General features: G+C 42.7%; 1 protein-coding gene across 1 annotated transcript in view; it reads left to right on the forward strand.

Moving 5' to 3' along the window:
* The window catches only part of Cdkal1 (CDKAL1 threonylcarbamoyladenosine tRNA methylthiotransferase), a 561,841-nt gene that overhangs the window by 525,567 nt on the left and 18,542 nt on the right, over positions 1–17,732 (forward strand). Inside the window, 1 exon segment of the mRNA XM_085831198.1 lies at positions 817–981. Within this exon segment, the coding sequence (XP_085687324.1) occupies positions 817–981 (165 nt within the window).

Consider the following 17,732-nt stretch of genomic DNA (forward strand, 5'->3'; position numbering starts at 1 on the left):
TAACGCTATCATTTTATCAGCAAGCTCTAGCAGAAAGAGCCATTTGAGCCAGCCAGAGTAGCCTTCAGAGTGCTGCTTCTGAACAGGGACTGGCTCAGGAGACTAACAAATGCTTTCCCTTTCTCATAACAACAGGCATGAATGGCAGCCATTAGACGGAGGAGCCATTTAGGCAACCGCCAGTGTGCAGTTACTGAAAGTTGTTTTAAATGCTCTTCCTCTTACCCTTTTGCACACATGAGTACGCGTGTGTGTGTGTGTGTGTGTGTGTGTGTGTGTGTGCGCGCGCATACATACGCACACTCATTTGAAGCAACAGCTAACTTGAAGCTATTGCAAGTGTGTGGCTTTCATAATTTTCTAATTAGTTTCCTTCATTACACAGGACAGGCAATGCCCAGGTATCAAAGGCCTGTCCAGAAGTGGTTGGCTGGCTGTGGGGAATTCCCCAGGCTTCCTGCCATTGTGCTTCATTCAGGATAGCTGGCATCTGGTCATGGAGGCCTTGGGTTGCAGGCCTTTGGCTCCTCTCAGAAAAGCCTTGCCACTCCCCAGGACTCAAAATCCTCCTGCAGCCAGGCAGTAGCTCTGCAGTGGAACCCTAGAGCATCTGAAGGAAGTGTGGACATAGTTGTTAGTGCCATATCATTTGTCATTACTTATGGTGGCAAACACACCACAATGATGTAAGGTATTAATGATGGCCAGAGTGATGTGAGGATAAAGAAGCCTTCCTACATCATTGTTCTAGAACCTAAAACTGTTGTAAAATAAGACTGTCTTTAAAACTTCTAATTTCTGAAAATCTGTTTTAAGGTTTTAGTACCAAAGAACCCTGCATTCATGGGGAAAATGGTTGAAGTCGACATTTACGAATCAGGAAAACACTTTTTGAAAGGACAGCCAGTATCAGAAACCAGAGTGTATACACCATCCATCAGCAAGCCGCTGGCCAAGGGAGAAGTCTCAGGTTTGACAAAGGTAAGTTCCAGGTTCCTCCCCTCCAAACTGCTAATGGCATGGCAGCTTGGGATGTTTGGTGACCCCGGCCCTGCATCTGTGATGGTGCACCAGCCCCCTTTGTAAGAAGGCAGGAGGCTTCACTTCTTCCTTTTTGACAGATGGAGATCGGGGTGTGCAGGGCTGCCTTTGTTGATAGCTAGACTTTTGCTTCTCCTCCCATAAAGGGAATAAAGTGCTTCCTTTTCCAGGGCAGAGGCAGAGGCAAAAAAGCCATTTTCGCAGGTAAGAGATTCAACAACAGATCCAGTGTGGTTATGTCTCATTGATCCTGAAGGGAGGGTAAAGCGGTCCCAATGTTTCCCTGCTGACAAAGCTGTTTATAACACAGTCAAAGCCTACAGGTGAACAGACACTAAGCTGTGGCATACGAGTGGTTGTGGTGCCTCTTGCTAGTGTGAGCTGCATATATACTTGAGTCCTGTGGAGTGAAAATTAAACATTTTTTTTTCATTCCATAAAAAAGTAACCTGGCCCCTGTAAATATGGCTGTTTGCCAGGCTCTCTCACACATTTCGTTGAGCTACAGTTGTAAAAGCTGATGGAGTGTGAAATGAAAATGTGTATCACATTTCTAAGCATCATTTGATATCCTTTCCTCAACACAATTGTTAAACATCCCCCTCCCATAAAAGCATATAGCAGTGACAACATATGGAAAAAAGATAACGGATACTTATCTCCCATGCAATCCCTAGATCATTTTACTCTGTAGTTCTTACTTCAAATGAATGGTAAAGACATCTTAATTAAAATAACAGAAGTACAGCTTTACTTCAGGAATGGTGACAAGCATGGTACCTCTACCTGTCTTCACTGATGATGCTAAACTCAAATCCAACAAGAGTGGTACCTCTTCTGTGCTTGGCTGTTGCATAGGAGGGTACCCATAATGATGTCTGGCCCACAGCAGAGGAGCATGGATTAGCATGTGTCAGAACCATGCCATGTTTCTTCTTTTGTGTGTACATACTTTATGATTATGATACTATCTTTCAGTGTGTGTGTGTGTGTGTGTGTGTGTGTGTATGTTTGGGTATGTGTGTTTGAGTGTGTGTGTGTGTTTGGGTGTGTGTGTTTGGTGTGTGTGTTTGACTGTGTGTGTGTGTTTGTGTGTATGTGTGTATATGTGTTTGGTGTGTGTGTGTTTGGTGTGTGTGTTTGACTGTGTATGTGTGTTTGTGTATATGTGTTTGGTGTGTGTGTGTTTGGTGTGTGTGTGTTTGGGTGTGTGTGTGTTTGGGTGTGTTTGGAGGTGGGGGTTGGGTGAACATGTGAAGATCAGAGGACAACTGTGCGGAATTGGCTCTCTCCTTCCACTGTGAGATCCAGGAATTAAGCTCAGGTTGTCAGGGTTATACAGCAAAACTCAGAACTTTTCATCCACTGAGCTATCTTATACCAGTGCTTTTATTTTGTTTTATGTTATCTTTGAGACAGGGTCTCATGTACAATAGACTAGCTAACTTTGTAGCTGACAATGAGCTTGAACCCCTAACCCTTCTTCCTTTGCCTCCCGAGCGCTATAGCCATGTACCACTTTACCCAGTTTGAGGCTGCCATCTTGTTAAAACTTGACAAACAAAATCTCTAGCCGGGGAGGTATTTTAGTTCTTGCTTTTGTTTTTGTTTTTGTTGTTTTAGTCTTATTTGGAAGTTAGAGAGAACAACCTGGAAGCACAGTAGTCTAGTATTGAAATTAGATGGCTAGAAATTCAACTGGATTATGTCAGCTTATTCTTTGTGTACGTTTCAAGAAAATAGCTAAACTATAGAGTGTACTGTAAGACTTTTCTTTATCCAACATTCTGGTCCGTAGACTCATGGCCTCATGTGTGCTAGGAAGGCTCTCTGTCACTGTGCTGCTTCTCTGGGCCTAGGAAGTTGATTTTCAGTGGCTGTAGTGGAAACAATTTAACAGCAAATAGAAGACATATTTTAAAGACCCTGCATGGCTTGGTTCTCACACATGCATCTCTTGTGAGCACTTGAGTTCTAAAACCCTCTTGTTTAGTAACAATCCCTGGGCAAGGAAAGCCCCCCTTCTGTTGTTCTTACATGCCTTGTGCTTTCTGAAAGTGCAGCCCACTTGTCTCTGCTCCCCTCTCTCCCTTCTTCCAGCCTAGGAAATAGTGTTGCCACCAGCCCACCTTTACACATGACAGCACGGAGGGTTGGGTATGATGAGGTCATGTGGCTCCTAGCTTCCCTGGGCTTATAGCTGGTAGGGTTGTGTTAAGCTCTGTCTTATGTCGTTTTTCCTCTTTTACTGTTATTTGTGCATATACCCAGCATGCCAGGATCAGAAGGTTTTGCCAGTAAATTTGTTCTGTTCTTCACTGTATTCTTGAGGAGGAGTGCTGAAGCAACCAGGAAGGGAGCACAGTAGTTTCAGGCTTTTCAAGCAGGCAGTAGAGATAATAACACCATCTCAGGCATGTTGAGCTTTGACAGCAGGGAAAGGTTCTGGGATTTGTTTGGGAAACACCTAGCTCTGTGTGTTTGAAGTTTGGGCACAGGGACCTGGGTTTGCACCTGGCTTTGCCAGTGCACCTTGGTCTCAACTGCTCAGAGATTTAGTTTTGCCTGTTCTGTGGGAATGAAATATCCACCTGAGTGCTGATAAAGTAATAAATTCCTGCCTGCTGCTGAACTAGGTTCAGCTCGTAAGTTTCCCTACCCAAATTACAAATGTTTTTTATCTTCTCCCCAAACCTTGCTGTATTCAAGAAGAGTAGGGTGAAGAAACTTCAAGAAAAACATCTCCATTTTGTTGTTGTTGATTATTTTAGCCATAATAATGGGTTCTCATTGTCTTTGGCAGGGATGGTAGTTCTGTTAGGATGAAGCCACAGAGCTAATCCTATCAGAATTTACAATGATCTGAACTTCCTAGGCTTCTGCTTGGTTTTTTTATTTTTTATTTTTCTAGAGTAATCCCTTCCTACACACTTTGTAAAGAAACCACAACAGAGCAGGAATAGCATGGTGCGTGTAATCTCAGCATTGGGCTAGGGCGGCACAAGGATCAGGAGGACAAGGGGATCCGTGGCTACACAGGCTACACTGGGCTACACACTTCCCATCTCAGAAAGGAGAAGGGATGGGAAGAGAAACCCAAAACCCCAGAGGGAAGTTACTGTGTCTTTATTCATATACATGTGAGAGTGCCTGCATGAGTTAATGTGCAAGTGAATGTAGTACCTGAAGAGGCCCTGGATCCCCTGGAACTGGAGTAGCAGGTAGTTGTAAGCTACCCAATATAGGTGCTAGCATGCAAACTCAAGTCTTCTGAAAGAGCAAGAAGTGTTCTTAACTGCTAAGCCATCTCTCTGATCATGGTCTAGATATTTAGTCCTGTACTTTGGGCTTACTCCACTGCATGTCAGGGCCTGCAAACATCCTTCACTGGAGCTGGTAAAAGGGACAGCTGATTAGGGAAGTAGTCTAGGCAAGGGAATAAGAGGTCTGTAGTATGGAATTCTGACTCTTTAATTGACTTGTTAGCCTGTATATCTCCAGGCTCCCCAAACCCTGGTTGTCTCAGTACATGGTTGTGCATAGTGAGCACTGAAGAAACTTCTGTCTTTACTGTACAATGATTGAAAAAAATGTCACTTGACAGAGTAGACTCAGTGCTACTCTGTGGAAGAACTTAGAGTTCATAAATAAGAATAAAATAACGAATTAGTATTTTAAATGATGACTAGATAGTAAAGTAAAAGTAGAGATGCTGTCTCTAAGAAATACATCTTCATGGAAAAAGACAAAGAGAAACCTTTTCTCCCTCTTCTTTGAAGCACTGTGAACTGGGCTCAGGGCCTCCCACATATGAAGCAAAGTTTGTTCTATGTAATTCCTACCTTTATAAGTTCTGTTTTCAGACAGGGTCCAGCCCGTCCCCATTCTCCTGCTTCAGTTCCCTCAGAAGCTAGGTGCATAGGTTTGCACAAGCGAGACAGTTAGAAATGTCATAGGCTGTCGGCCATGCTCTCTCTAGCTTTATTAAACATGTAGGAGGAGAGAAAAGTGGAGACACAACTAGTCTGACTATTCTTAGGGAAGACGGAGATAAATGCCACTCATAACTTAAGAAATGGGCTGAGGAAGTGTGGTTGATGTCGAAAATATTATGGGATATCTTAAGTGAAGGCATCTAAACTAATGGAAATCACATGAAGCCCAGACTGGCCTTTCCTGGAGAACAGATATGCCAGGGAACCATGGTCTTGTGGTGGATGAAGGATGGTGACATGCATTCTAAGACAATAATTTGTCACTGTGGTTCCCATGCTCATGGTGCCAGCATCACTCCTGAACTGTAAAAGGACACAAATTCCACTCCCACCCCTTCCCCAGCCTCCTAAGTCAGAGACTCTGGGGTTGATTCACTCAAGAATTTTTAGGGATATTGAGTTGTTTTTTCTTGCCCTGTTTTTGAGATTAAGCCACACTGAATAGTCCCTGCTGCTCTGGAATTCACTATGTATGTAGCAGAGGTTGGCCCAGAACTCACAGTACTTCTTCCTCAAGAACTAGGATTATAAGTGTGTACCACCATGGCACATGCTCTATTTTTAGATTATAAATTTTTATAAGTTCATATACCTGCATATGAATATATAAAATGTTGCTTATATTGTACCCACATTATCTTATTTCCTTCCTCCAAACCTTTTCTTAGTTCCAAAGAGTTCCCTTCCTACTCTCATACAGATCATGTGTGGAATGGGGCACCCTTTTGCATTTAACAAGGGCTTCTTGCATGGCCAGAAGTAGGAACTATTTATTAGAGCAAAGACAACCAACTTATCAGTAACCACACTGAGGAAGGAGCATAACTCCACCAGCCCCTATGCTTCTCTTGAGCCTTCTTCATAAGTAATGAAGAACTGACTATGTGAACTGGCCAGTGTTATGTAAATAGCCACCACTGCTATGAGTTCATCAGTGCAGCATGCCATGTCCAAGAGACAGAGTGGCAGCCTTCCTTCTGCTTTCTCTGCAGTGATACTCCTTGGAGGGCATGAGAAAGATACCCTACTTAGCAGTCATTTATTCTCAACCCTTTGGCCAGTTGTGAGTCTCTGCATTAACTATCACTCATGAGAAACAGAGGCTTCTCTGACCAAAGCTGAGAATAACACTCATCTCTGGATATGAATATAAACACTTAGAAGGCAGTTGGACAGCATATTCATTTAGCAAAACAACAGTGAGGTGTCCCTGCTCTCTAAGCCCTATGACCTCCCAAGCCATAGGTGTTTTTTAAGACATGAATTTTTTCCACCTAGAATCCAATCACAAGTTGTTAGTTGCTGCCTCTCAGTCGTGCCACTACTGCAGCAGTAAACACATCCTGCCTGTGTTATAGCTCACAGGGTCCATAGCTGGATAAGGCTGTTAACGACTTTCCGACCCCAGCAGCCTGCATCTCACCTTCCACTACTATGAAAGTTAGCCAGCAGGAAAGATTCTTCCTGTTCAGTTTCAGCTGCATTTCTCTACAACCTAAACCAAAGTACATGGTGTCTTTAGCAAAGGGTCTTCCTGAGTTTCAGTAGGTGATCAAGAGCAATGGCAAAAGTCTGTTTTGTTTGGGGGTGTTTGGGTCCTTTCTGATCAGCAGCTCAACTTTAGGGCAATATCCCACACCTGGCACTGGATCTGAGAGCAACATTATTCACCCCTGTAAGGTATCTCCCTTGAAAGTATTTTTATTATATTTTCAAAAATATAATAGCTTACAAAAGAATAGGTTTCCATATGGCTTTTTTATGCACCTTTAATGTTGGCTAAGCCTTCCTCTTCTCCTTTTCCCCTATCTTCTACTTTCATCTTCTCTTAACCCTTTCCTCTCCAGTGGTCCTTCCCCCTACATTCATAACATGTATGTTCTATCTATATAGTCTGTTTCACTTTGTTTTTGCTTTCTGGTGACACTCATACACATTAAAATTTAAGACCTACTTCTCAAGCTTGTGAGAAGTATCTGATACCAATAAGAAACAATTATAACATCTTAATGAAATTATACACAGCTTTCCTCCCACCTGTGTAGGAACTTCAGGTGTACATCAAAAGGAAACCTATGGCCACAGTGGCATCCACTTGCTATCCCGACACTTTTGCTATCCCAGTACTTTTGTAGACGATGCAAGAGGATCACAGTTCATTCAAGGCCAGCCTGGGCTACACAGGGAGATCCTGACTCAAGCAACAAGAAACCAGGAAACCTATGGGTAGACAGGCATAGTAAGGTGTGCACATCCATAGCCCTTCAATAGAGTGGAAAGTTATCAGTGACTCATCAGCCAAGAGCAACAGTCCACCAAGAGGGAGTTTCAAGCACCTCAAGCTGTAGTAGCAGAACATTGTCATCCCACATGCCCACGATTTCCCACGTGGGACAGTTGTCACCTCATAGCCAATCTTATGTCATCTCTGTTCTTCACTGCCCACCTATCTCCTACCCTAATTGTATGGGAATTCCATTTATCATTTTATCTAGAACCAGTTACGTTTAGGCTATTTTTAGGGTCTAACTTTTCTTTTGTCTTTGGGACAGTCTATGGTAGCCCAGGTGGCAGCTGGCCAAGGCTAAGCACGAGCTCTGAGTCCGGACCCCCAGAGTCTACCTCTGGAGGACTGGGATTTCAGTCACGTGTGTCTTCAGCAGCTCATTTTAAGTAGTGCTAGGAATTGAATTCAGAGCCTCTCATACTCCAGGCCCTTCAACCTACTAAGCTAGATCCCCAGCACAAAACCATAATTGTATTCCAAATCTCAAAATAATGATCCTTTTCCATTGGTTAAATTCTCCAATCCTTCTGCTACAGTCTCAAACCAGCATTTAGGGAGTGATTACCATGGACCAAGTGGCATGCTGAGTGACATGCATTCATATCTCCTCGTGACAGGCTACTGTTACCATCCAGATTTTACAGGTAAGGAACCAAAATATCAGTAGACTAATAAATAACTTACTCCGAGTCATGAAAAGAGAAGAACCAGGTACAGGCAAACAGGAGCCAGTTTACATACAGGTCTTACCAGCTTCAAGACCAATGTAAAATCTGTGGGGCTAGAGAGATGTTACAGTGGTTAAACCCACTGGCTGCTTTTCAAGAGAACCCATTCCAGAGGTAGCATCATGTAGTAGATCACCATCAGTAACTACAGTACCAGGAGATCTGACAGCCTCTTCCGTCCTCCATGGGTACCAGGCATATACCTAATGCATGGACATATGTGCAGGCAAAACACCATACACATAAATATGTTTGTTTGTTTTAATTTGCAGTTTGGCCAGGCCTGGTGGCACAGATTTTTAATCCCTGGTACTCAGGAGGCTAAGACAAGAGGATCATTAAGTTCAAGGCCTGCGTGAGCTATGTAATATGTTCAGGGCTAGCCTGGACATCTTATTAAGACCCTATCTCAAAAAAATAAAAATAAGGCTAAGGGGTGTAGCTCTGTAGTTGAGCCTTTTCCTATTATACAGGAGATCCTGGTTTTAGTGTCCAGCAATGGATGTATGAATGATGGATGGATGGATGGATGGATGGATGGATGGATGGATGGATGGATATAAGAAAAAGGGGATAGGAACGAAGGAAGGAGAAAGGGAGAATGAATATGAATAAATTTTCCATTGTGACCATTTTAATAGTGTCATTGTTCAGAAAGGACTCTTGTTAATGTTATAAAAACCATAACTCTGTACTTATCAAACAGTAACTCCCCTCCCACCCTTCTGTTAATCCTTAGCAATTTATGATCTCTTTGTCCATAACTCTACCTACTGGAGGTGATTGGTAAAAGTGGCATTGTACTACCTTTGCCTTTTTGTGACTTGTATGATGTCCTCAAATCTCATCCATATTGTGCCTCCCCCAAAGGCTGGGCAACATTTCATTGTGTCATTACATGCTGGGTACTACTCCATGGCATTTCCTTTGCTCAGTCTTCCATCTGAGCACATCTGAAGTGCTGCCACCAAGTACTCACTGGCAACATGGTGCCCAGATGCCTGCATAAGTCCTTGCTCTAGAGCGCATAGTAACTCGGCTTCTGGCTTTGTGAGGAACCACAGCGATGTTCAAGGTCACTCATAACCATGTCATCCCATGGCTTTGCCATAGGCTATCCAGGTGTGCCGACCAAGTTAAAGCCCAGCTCCACTTTCTTTACATTGCAAGAGTCTTATTTGATAACTTCTGGTCAGGAATTCCTCTTTATATAGTAGACTTTGGTTCAGTGGATCCAAGAAGAGAAGGAAGGAGAGGCAGAAAATGATAAGGAAGTGGGTATGGGTGGGATGAATCACCTTTTGTGTACTCGGTCTTTAGTGATTAGGCCCTGCGCTATGAGAGAAGCAGAGTTGCTGACGGCCCTTTCCTTGGAGGTTTATGTGACATCTTACTCAACACACTTGATCTGACCAGTTCTCTCATCAGTATGTAAGAAGTCAGCTGGGCCATGCCCAGCAGAAACATTTTCTCCTGAATTTTAAGATGACAAACATTTGGCTTTATTGTAAAGATTTATTCTTTTGTTGAGTTCTCTCCTGGTGCTATAGTTTGTTTAAGAAAGAGGTGAATGAGCCACTTGTGAAAGGCCAGGAGAGCTTGTGGTCTGGCAGGTTTGGGTCAAATTACAGTGACAGTTACTGCAATTCTGTACAGCGCTCTTCCTGAGTCACAGTGTCTCTAGAGTGCACTTATTACCTCATCCAGGGAGGATTAAAGTAATAGTGTGGACATGGACATAGTAGATGTAGGAATTCAGTAAGCATAGCAGCACTTTCCTGGCCTTTATTTTGACCATAGGTTTCTTTAAAGTACTTTACTTACATTGGCTTCTGACATACAGTACAGTATAGCAATTCAGAGCATGCATTCAGGATTCTGATAACCTAGGTTTACGTCCGCATTCCACCCCTTACAAACAGTACGAACTTGGAGAAACCTCCAGCCCAGGTCTCTGCTTTTGAGACCCACAGGAACACCTGTTTTACAGGATATAACAGAAGAGGCTTAGCACAGTAAATATTGGCCCACTAGCAGCAGTACTAGCAGCATTATTATGATTTAATCCAAGGCATGATCTTCCTGTAACTGACAATAGAAATTACACACTTGTCTATAATTTCTAATATACCCATTAACCATTGACTTCTTACAAAATGGCAGAGGAAAGCAAGTTGCCCTAAAAGACTGTAATGAGAATGACATTGATGCAAACCACAGGAGGGCCTGTGAGACAACTCAAGTGAGCAAAAGCACCCATGTTAGATCCTGAAGACACACATGATGATGGAGGCACACATGAAGACACATGACAACCTGCAAGTTGTCCTCTGACCTCTACACACAACACTATGACATGTGTGTCGCTCAGGCAAGCAGGGCACCTCAGCTTCAATCCTGAAGCCACTCTTGGTAAGGAAACAGGCATTTTAAGGTGGCCTGCTTGCTTCATTACCTGACAAAGGCCCAGCAAGACCATCAGATAAACTGAATTTTGTGTATAAACTGTGCTGTGTTTTCTGAGCTTTGACCCTTAGAAAAACCGTTTAAATGCTTTTTTTTTTTCCCGTCTAACATTCATTTCCAAAATCACTGAAGTGAAAGGGGCTATTAGTTCAGGGCCAGATTTGAAAGCACATGAAAACTTTGTTCATGAGGTTAAGAAATGGCTTAATAATTAAGTTAAAACAGTTGAAAGTGGATCTAATTTCAAACAGATCAGCTAACCGTGTTAGGAGCAAATGAGGGTGTGTTCCTTCCTATTCTTCCACTCCCAAGATGTTGGCTATAATCCTAAGACGTTTTTCCAGTTTGTTTTCTTTTTCTTTTCTTTTTTTTCTTTTCTTTCCATTTTAAACCATGCAAGACTGCATTCTTTATTGCTAGAGTGTTAACTTGATGTCACAGACAATTAAGACCATAACACGTGTAATACCATGTGCACTGCTGTCTTCCATGGTGCATATTGTCTGTTTCTTCTGTAGATCAGTTAGGACCCATGTGAGTTGCACAGACTGGATAGCTGTTACTCCACACTTCTTTCCAGGGTGCATTTAGTTGGACACTGCTGAACTAATATGGACCATGTCGGTGGAAACTGTGTAGAATATGTTTACGATGCCTTCCGTGTACCAGTCTGAGTACCATTCAAAGCATCATCAGCCAAGATGATGCTGAACAATTAGTTTTCATTTCACTTGAACCCCTAATTGTGCAATCAGCAATGATAATTTCCCTCCTCCCGAGGGTTGGAACTGGGCATGCAGAGGAGAATTGCATGCGTCAAGGGACTAATTGTGCTTTAATAACGATAATAGCAGCTACCATTTCATGAGCCTCTACCGTGTGCCTAGCTTTGAGACTTGCAATGCCTTGCGTTGTTCCTGTAGCCTGGGAGAAGGTGCCTGAGTACCGTGAGAAGTGTTCTCAGCATCTCTGTGCACAGTGACAAGGAGATGCCTACATGCATATTTATATACTCATGTGTGTGCATGCACACACACACATATCCTTTGCCCCACTGGGGCAGGGAGAAAGAGTGGTGAAGCTGAGACAAAAGCAATGAATGATGCCCAGAGCTAGGAAGGCTGGTGAGTTCCAGAGCAAAGACTCAGGTGCTGGAGCCTGAATTGCTCAGACACACATGTAGTTGCCCCTGACTGCATGTCTCCATCTTCACAGAATATATTATCTGGGCACTGAACTTGATATTACAGATGCAAGCAGTGAAAGGGGCCTGGAACTTTGTGGAGGTTTTGGACTGGCTCTTGTGGTTGTTCTACTATTCTGTTATGATTCTCATCAGCAGGATGCAGATTGAGGGTAGCAGTTGTTAAGAGGTACACTGGCCTCCCTTATGACACAGAGGCAGAGCTGCGGCTGTGGCAGCAGAGATGGGAAGTGGCAGGCTCACATCTGGGTAGACTAAGGAGGGAAGCGGTGCTGGCTTTCAGCTCACTCTCTCCCTTTTCCTCTTGTCATGCTGCCTGGGAGCCATGCCCAAGTGACAGGGCAGCCCATGTTCAAGGCAGGCCTCACTCACTCAATTCACCTTGGGAAACACCCTTGCAGCCACACCCAAAGGTGGTCTTTGCTAGTGCTCAGGGCTTTTCAGAATCCATTCAGGTCAGTGATTAAATGTAGCTAGCCCAATGGCATAACTGACTAATTTGTGGATGATTTTTCTCAATTGTAAAGTGATTCTAGTCGGATCAAGAAAAACATTTGGTGGGGAAGCTTCCTTGTTAGATCAAAAGCTGTACTCAGCAACCTATGAACCTGGAAGGTCGCTGGCACCCTGCCGCACCTCTGAAGGTTAGAACTAAGGCAACTCTTTGGAAACACTGTCCCCTGTGGTGAGTGGGTCCCAGTTTCTAGAGCTTTCCTGTGTCTTCATGTCACTTCATTATTTCTCTACATGTGTTTTCCCCTTTCCATTCAGTGACTGCTTACCAATCCCAGATGACACCCTGTGTTTCACTTGTCTGGGGCTATCTCAGTCTACACTGTGTCGCAGTCTCTGCAGTCTTCGACCTGCGGAGACAAGAACGACACGGACACCAAGGCAGGTTCACGCAGCAACTACTTTACTTCTGGCTTTTTCTCATACAGCTCTCTTCCCAGCAGCGTCTTCCCCTCTCCTTCTTGCAGCAAGCCCTATTCTCCTCTTAGGCAAGGGCAACAACAACAACAACCTTCCTATACTCGTACTGACTGACCTCATCTAGCTTCACCCCACCTCATCCAATCAGAATTCAAACACGCGCCCTTCAGGTCCTTGTCAGCACCACAGAGTCAGCGGACACCCCCAAGGTCACCTAGAGGACACTCCATGGGATCTTAGGACCACCAGTTAGTGGAACACAACTTCTGTTCCAATCCAATCACGTGGAACCTAAGACAGCATTAGGGAATCAGGAAACCTGGCCTGACCAGGGTCACAAATCCGGTCGGGTCACCTTGGGTGCAGAGTCGGCAGACACCCCCAAGGTCCCCTAGAGGACTCTCCACATGATCTTAGGACCACCGGTGAGTGGAACACAACTTCTGTTCCAATCCAATTGCACAGGACCTGAGACAGCATTAGGAAAGCAGGAAACCTAGCCTGACCAGGGTCACAAGTCCCTTCCAGTCAGCACCAGCACTGGGTCACCTGGGCACATCAGAGTCTGCAGATACCCCCAGGGTCCCTAGTTGACAGCTTCTGAGACAGACCCCATTTCGGGCTCCAGACATCCGGGCACCTTCCCTGCCAGAGGAGAGGTGTCTGTCCTGCCCCGGAGGGCTTTGCAGGAGCACCTGGGGGAGCCATCTTGGTTCCCGGATCCCTCTGAGACTAGTGTGTGCAAGGGAGAGTGTTGATTGCAGAAGCTGACAGCTTCTGTGACAGAGCGAAACAACACAGCTTCTGGGACAGATCCTGTTTCAGGCCTTCATCTTCTGCCAGGAGGGAGGTCCGAACGCCAGGTATCTGTGCACCTTTCCTGTAAGAGGAGAGCTTGCCTGCAGAGAGTGCTCTGACCACTGAAACTCAGAGGAGAGAGCTTGTCTCCCAGGTCTGCTAATAGAGGCTAACAGAATCACGAGTGGAACAATCTCTAACCAAAGACAACTATAACAACTAACTCCAGAGATTACCAGATGGCGAAAGACAAACATAAGAATCTTACAAACAGAAAACAATACCACTCACCACCATCAGAACACAGCACTCCCACCTCGCCCAGTCCTGGGCACCCCAACACACCTGAAAAGCTAGACCCGGATTTAAAAGCATATCTCATGATGATGGTAGAGGACATCAAGAAGGACTTTAATAACTCACTTAAAGAAATACAGGAGAACACTGCTAAAGAGTTACAAGTCCTTAAAGAAAAACAGGAAAACACAACCAAACAGTTAGAAGTCCTTAAAGAAAAACAGGAAAACACATCCAAACAGGTGATAGAAATGAACAAAACAATACTAGACCTAAAAAGGGAAGTAGAACAATAAAAAAAACCAAAGTGAGGCAACGCTGGAGATAGAAACCCTAGGAAAGAAATCTGGAACCATAGATACCAGCATCAGCAACAGAATACAAGAGATGGAAGAGAGAATCTCAGGTGCAGAAGATTCCATAGAGAACATCGGCACAACAATCAAAGAAAATGCAAAATGCAAAAAAGATCCTAACTCAAAACATCCAGGAAGTCCAGGACACGATGAGAAGACCAAACCTACGGATAATAGGAGTTGATGAGAATAAAGATTTTCAACTTAGAGGGCCAGCAAATATCTTCAACAAAATTATAGAAGAAAACTTCCCAAACCTAAAGAAAGAGATGCCCATGAACATACAAGAAGCCTACAGAACTCCAAATAGACTGGACCAGAAAATAAATTCCTCCCGACACATAATAATTAGAACAGCAAATGCACTAAATAAAGATAGAATATTAAAATCAGTAAGGGAAAAGGGTCAAGTAACTTAAAGGCAGGCCTATCAGAATTACACCAGACTTTTCACCAGAGACTATGAAAACCAGAAGATTCTGGACAGATGTTATACAGACACTAAGAGAATACAAATGTCAGCCCAGGCTACTATACCCAGCCAAACTTTCAATTACCATAGATGGAGAAACCAAAGTATTCCATGACAAAACCAAATTCACACATTATCTTTCCACGAATCCAGCCCTTCAAAGGATAATAACAGAGAAAAAACAATACAAGTACGGGAACCAAACCCTAGAAAAAAACAAGAAGGTAATCCCTCAACAAACCTAAAAGAAGACAGCCACAAGAACAGAATGCCAACTTTAACAACAAAAAGAACAGGAAGCAACAATTACTTTTCCTTAATATCTCTTAATATCAATGGACTCAACTCCCCAATAAAAAGACATAGACTAACAAACTGGCTACACAAACAAGACCCAACATTTTGCTGCTTACAGGAAACTCATCTCAGAGAAAAAGATAGACACTACCTCAGAATGAAAGGCTGAAAAACAATTTTCCAAGCAAATGGTATGAAGAAACAAGCTGGAGTAGCCATTCTAATATCTGATAAGATTAACTTCCAACCCAAAGTCATCAAAAAAGACAGGGAGGGGCACTTCATACTCATCAAAGGTAAAATCCTCCAAGAGGAACTATCAATTCTGAATATCTATGCTCCAAATACAAAGGCAGCCACATTCATTAAAGAAACTTTAGTAAATCTCAAAGCACACATTGCACCTCATACAATAATAGTGGGAGACTTCAACACACCACTTTCACCAATGGACAGATCATGGAAACAGAAACTAAACAGGGACACAGTGAAACTAATGGAAGTTATGAATCAAATGGATCTGGCAGATATCTACAGAACATTCTATCCTAAAACAAAAGGATATACCTTCTTTTCAGCACCTCATGGTACCTTCTCCAAAATTGACCACATAATTGGTCACAAAACAGGCCTCAACAGATACAAAAATATTGAAATTGTCCCATGCATCCTATCAGATCACCATGGACTAAGGCTGATCTTCAATAACAAAATAAATAATAGAAAGCCAACATTCACGTGGAAACTGAACAACACTCTTCTCAATGATACCTTGGTCAAGGAAGGAATAAAGAAAGAAATTAAGGACTTTTTAGAGTTTAATGAAAATGAAGCCACAACATACCCAAACTTATGGGACACAATGAAAGCATTTCTAAGAGGAAAACTCATAACTCTGAGTGCCTCCAAAAAGAAACTAAAGAGAGCATACACTAGCAGCTTGATAACACACCTAAAAGCACTAGAACAAAAGGAAGCAAATTCACCCAAGAGGAATAGACAGCAGGAAATAATCAAACTCAGGGGTGGCATCAACCAAGTGGAAACAAGAAGAACTATTCAAAGAATCAACCAATCGAGGAGCTGGTTCTTTGAGAAAATCAACAAAATAGATAAACCCTTATCCAGACTCACTAGAGGACACAGGGACAGCATCCTAATAAACAAAATCAGAAATGAAAGGGAGATATAACAACAGATCCTGATGAAATCCAAAACACCATCAGCTCCTTCTACAAAAGGCTGTACTCAACAAAACTGGAGAACCTGGATGAAATGGACAAATTTCTAAACAGATACCAGGTACCAAAGTTAAATCAGGATCAGGTTAATGATCTAAACAGTCCTATATCCCCTAAAGAAATAGAAGCAGTCATTAATAGTCCCCCAACCAAAAAAAAGCCCAGGACCAGATGGGTTTAGTGCAGAGTTCTATCAGACCTTCAAAGAAGATCTAATCCCAGTTCTTCACAAACTATTCCACAAAATAGAAACAGAAGGTACTCTACCCAACTCATTCTATGAAGCCACAACTACTCTGATACCTAAACCACAAAGAACCAACAAAGATAGAGGACTTCAGACCAATTTCCCTTATGAATATCGATGCAAAAATACTCAATAAAATTCTTGCTAAGCAAATCCAAGAACACATCAAAATAATCATCCATCCTGACCAAGTAGGTTTCATTCCAGGGATGGTTTAATATACAGAAATCCATCAACATAATCCATTATATAAACAAACTCAAAGACAAAAACCATATGATCATCTCGTTAGACTTGGAGAAAGCATTTGACAAAATCCAACACCCATTCATGATAAAAGTCTTGGAAAGATCAGGAATTCAAGGCCAATACCTAAACATGATAAAAGCAATCTACAGGAAACCCGTAGCCAACATCAAAGTAAATGGTGAGAAGCTGGAAGCAATCCCACTAAAATCAGGGACTAGACAAGGCTGCCCACTTTCTCTCTACCTATTCAACATTGTACTTGAAGTCCTAGCCAGAGCAATTCGACAACAAAAGAAGATCAAGGGGATACAAATTGGAAAGGAAGAAGTCAAAATATCACTTTTAACAGATGATATGATAGTATATATAAGTGACCCTAAAAATTCCACCAGAGAACTTCTAAACCTGATAAACAGGTTCAATGAAGTAGCTGGATATAAAATTAACTCAAACAAGTCAATGGCCTTTCTCTACACAAAGGTAAACAGGCTGAGAAAGAAATCAGGGGAACAACACCCTTCTCAATAGTCACAAATAATATAAAATACCTTGGTGTTACTCTAACTAAGGAAGTAAAAGATCTGTATGATATGAACTTCAAGTCTCTGAAGAAAGAAATTAAAGAAGATCTCAGAAGATGGAACGATCTCCCATGCTCATGGATTGGCAGGATCAACATTGTAAAGATGGCTATCTTGCCAAAAGCAATCTACAGATTCAATGCAATCCCCATCAAAATTCCAACTCAATTCTTCAACAAATTAGAAAGGGCAATCTCCAAATTCATCTGGAATAACAAAAAACCTAGGATAGCAAAAACTCTTCTCAAGGATAAAAGAACCTCTGGTGGAATCACCATGGCTGACCTAAAGCTGTACTACAGAGAAATTGTGATAAAAACTGCTTGGTACTGGTAAAGCGACCGACAAGTAGACCAATGGAATAGAATTGAAAACCCAGAAATGAACCCACACACCTATGGTTAATTGATCTTTGACAAGGGAGCTAAAACCATCCAGTGGAAGAAAGACAGCATTTTCAACAAATAGTGCTGGCACAACTGGCGATTATCATGTAGAAGAATGCGTATTGATCCATTCCTATCTCCTTGTACTAAGGTC

This window comes from Mus caroli, unplaced genomic scaffold, assembly GCF_978045245.1.
Source record: "Mus caroli unplaced genomic scaffold, Mus_caroli_1 scaffold_15, whole genome shotgun sequence".
NCBI lineage: Eukaryota > Metazoa > Chordata > Mammalia > Rodentia > Muridae > Mus > Mus caroli.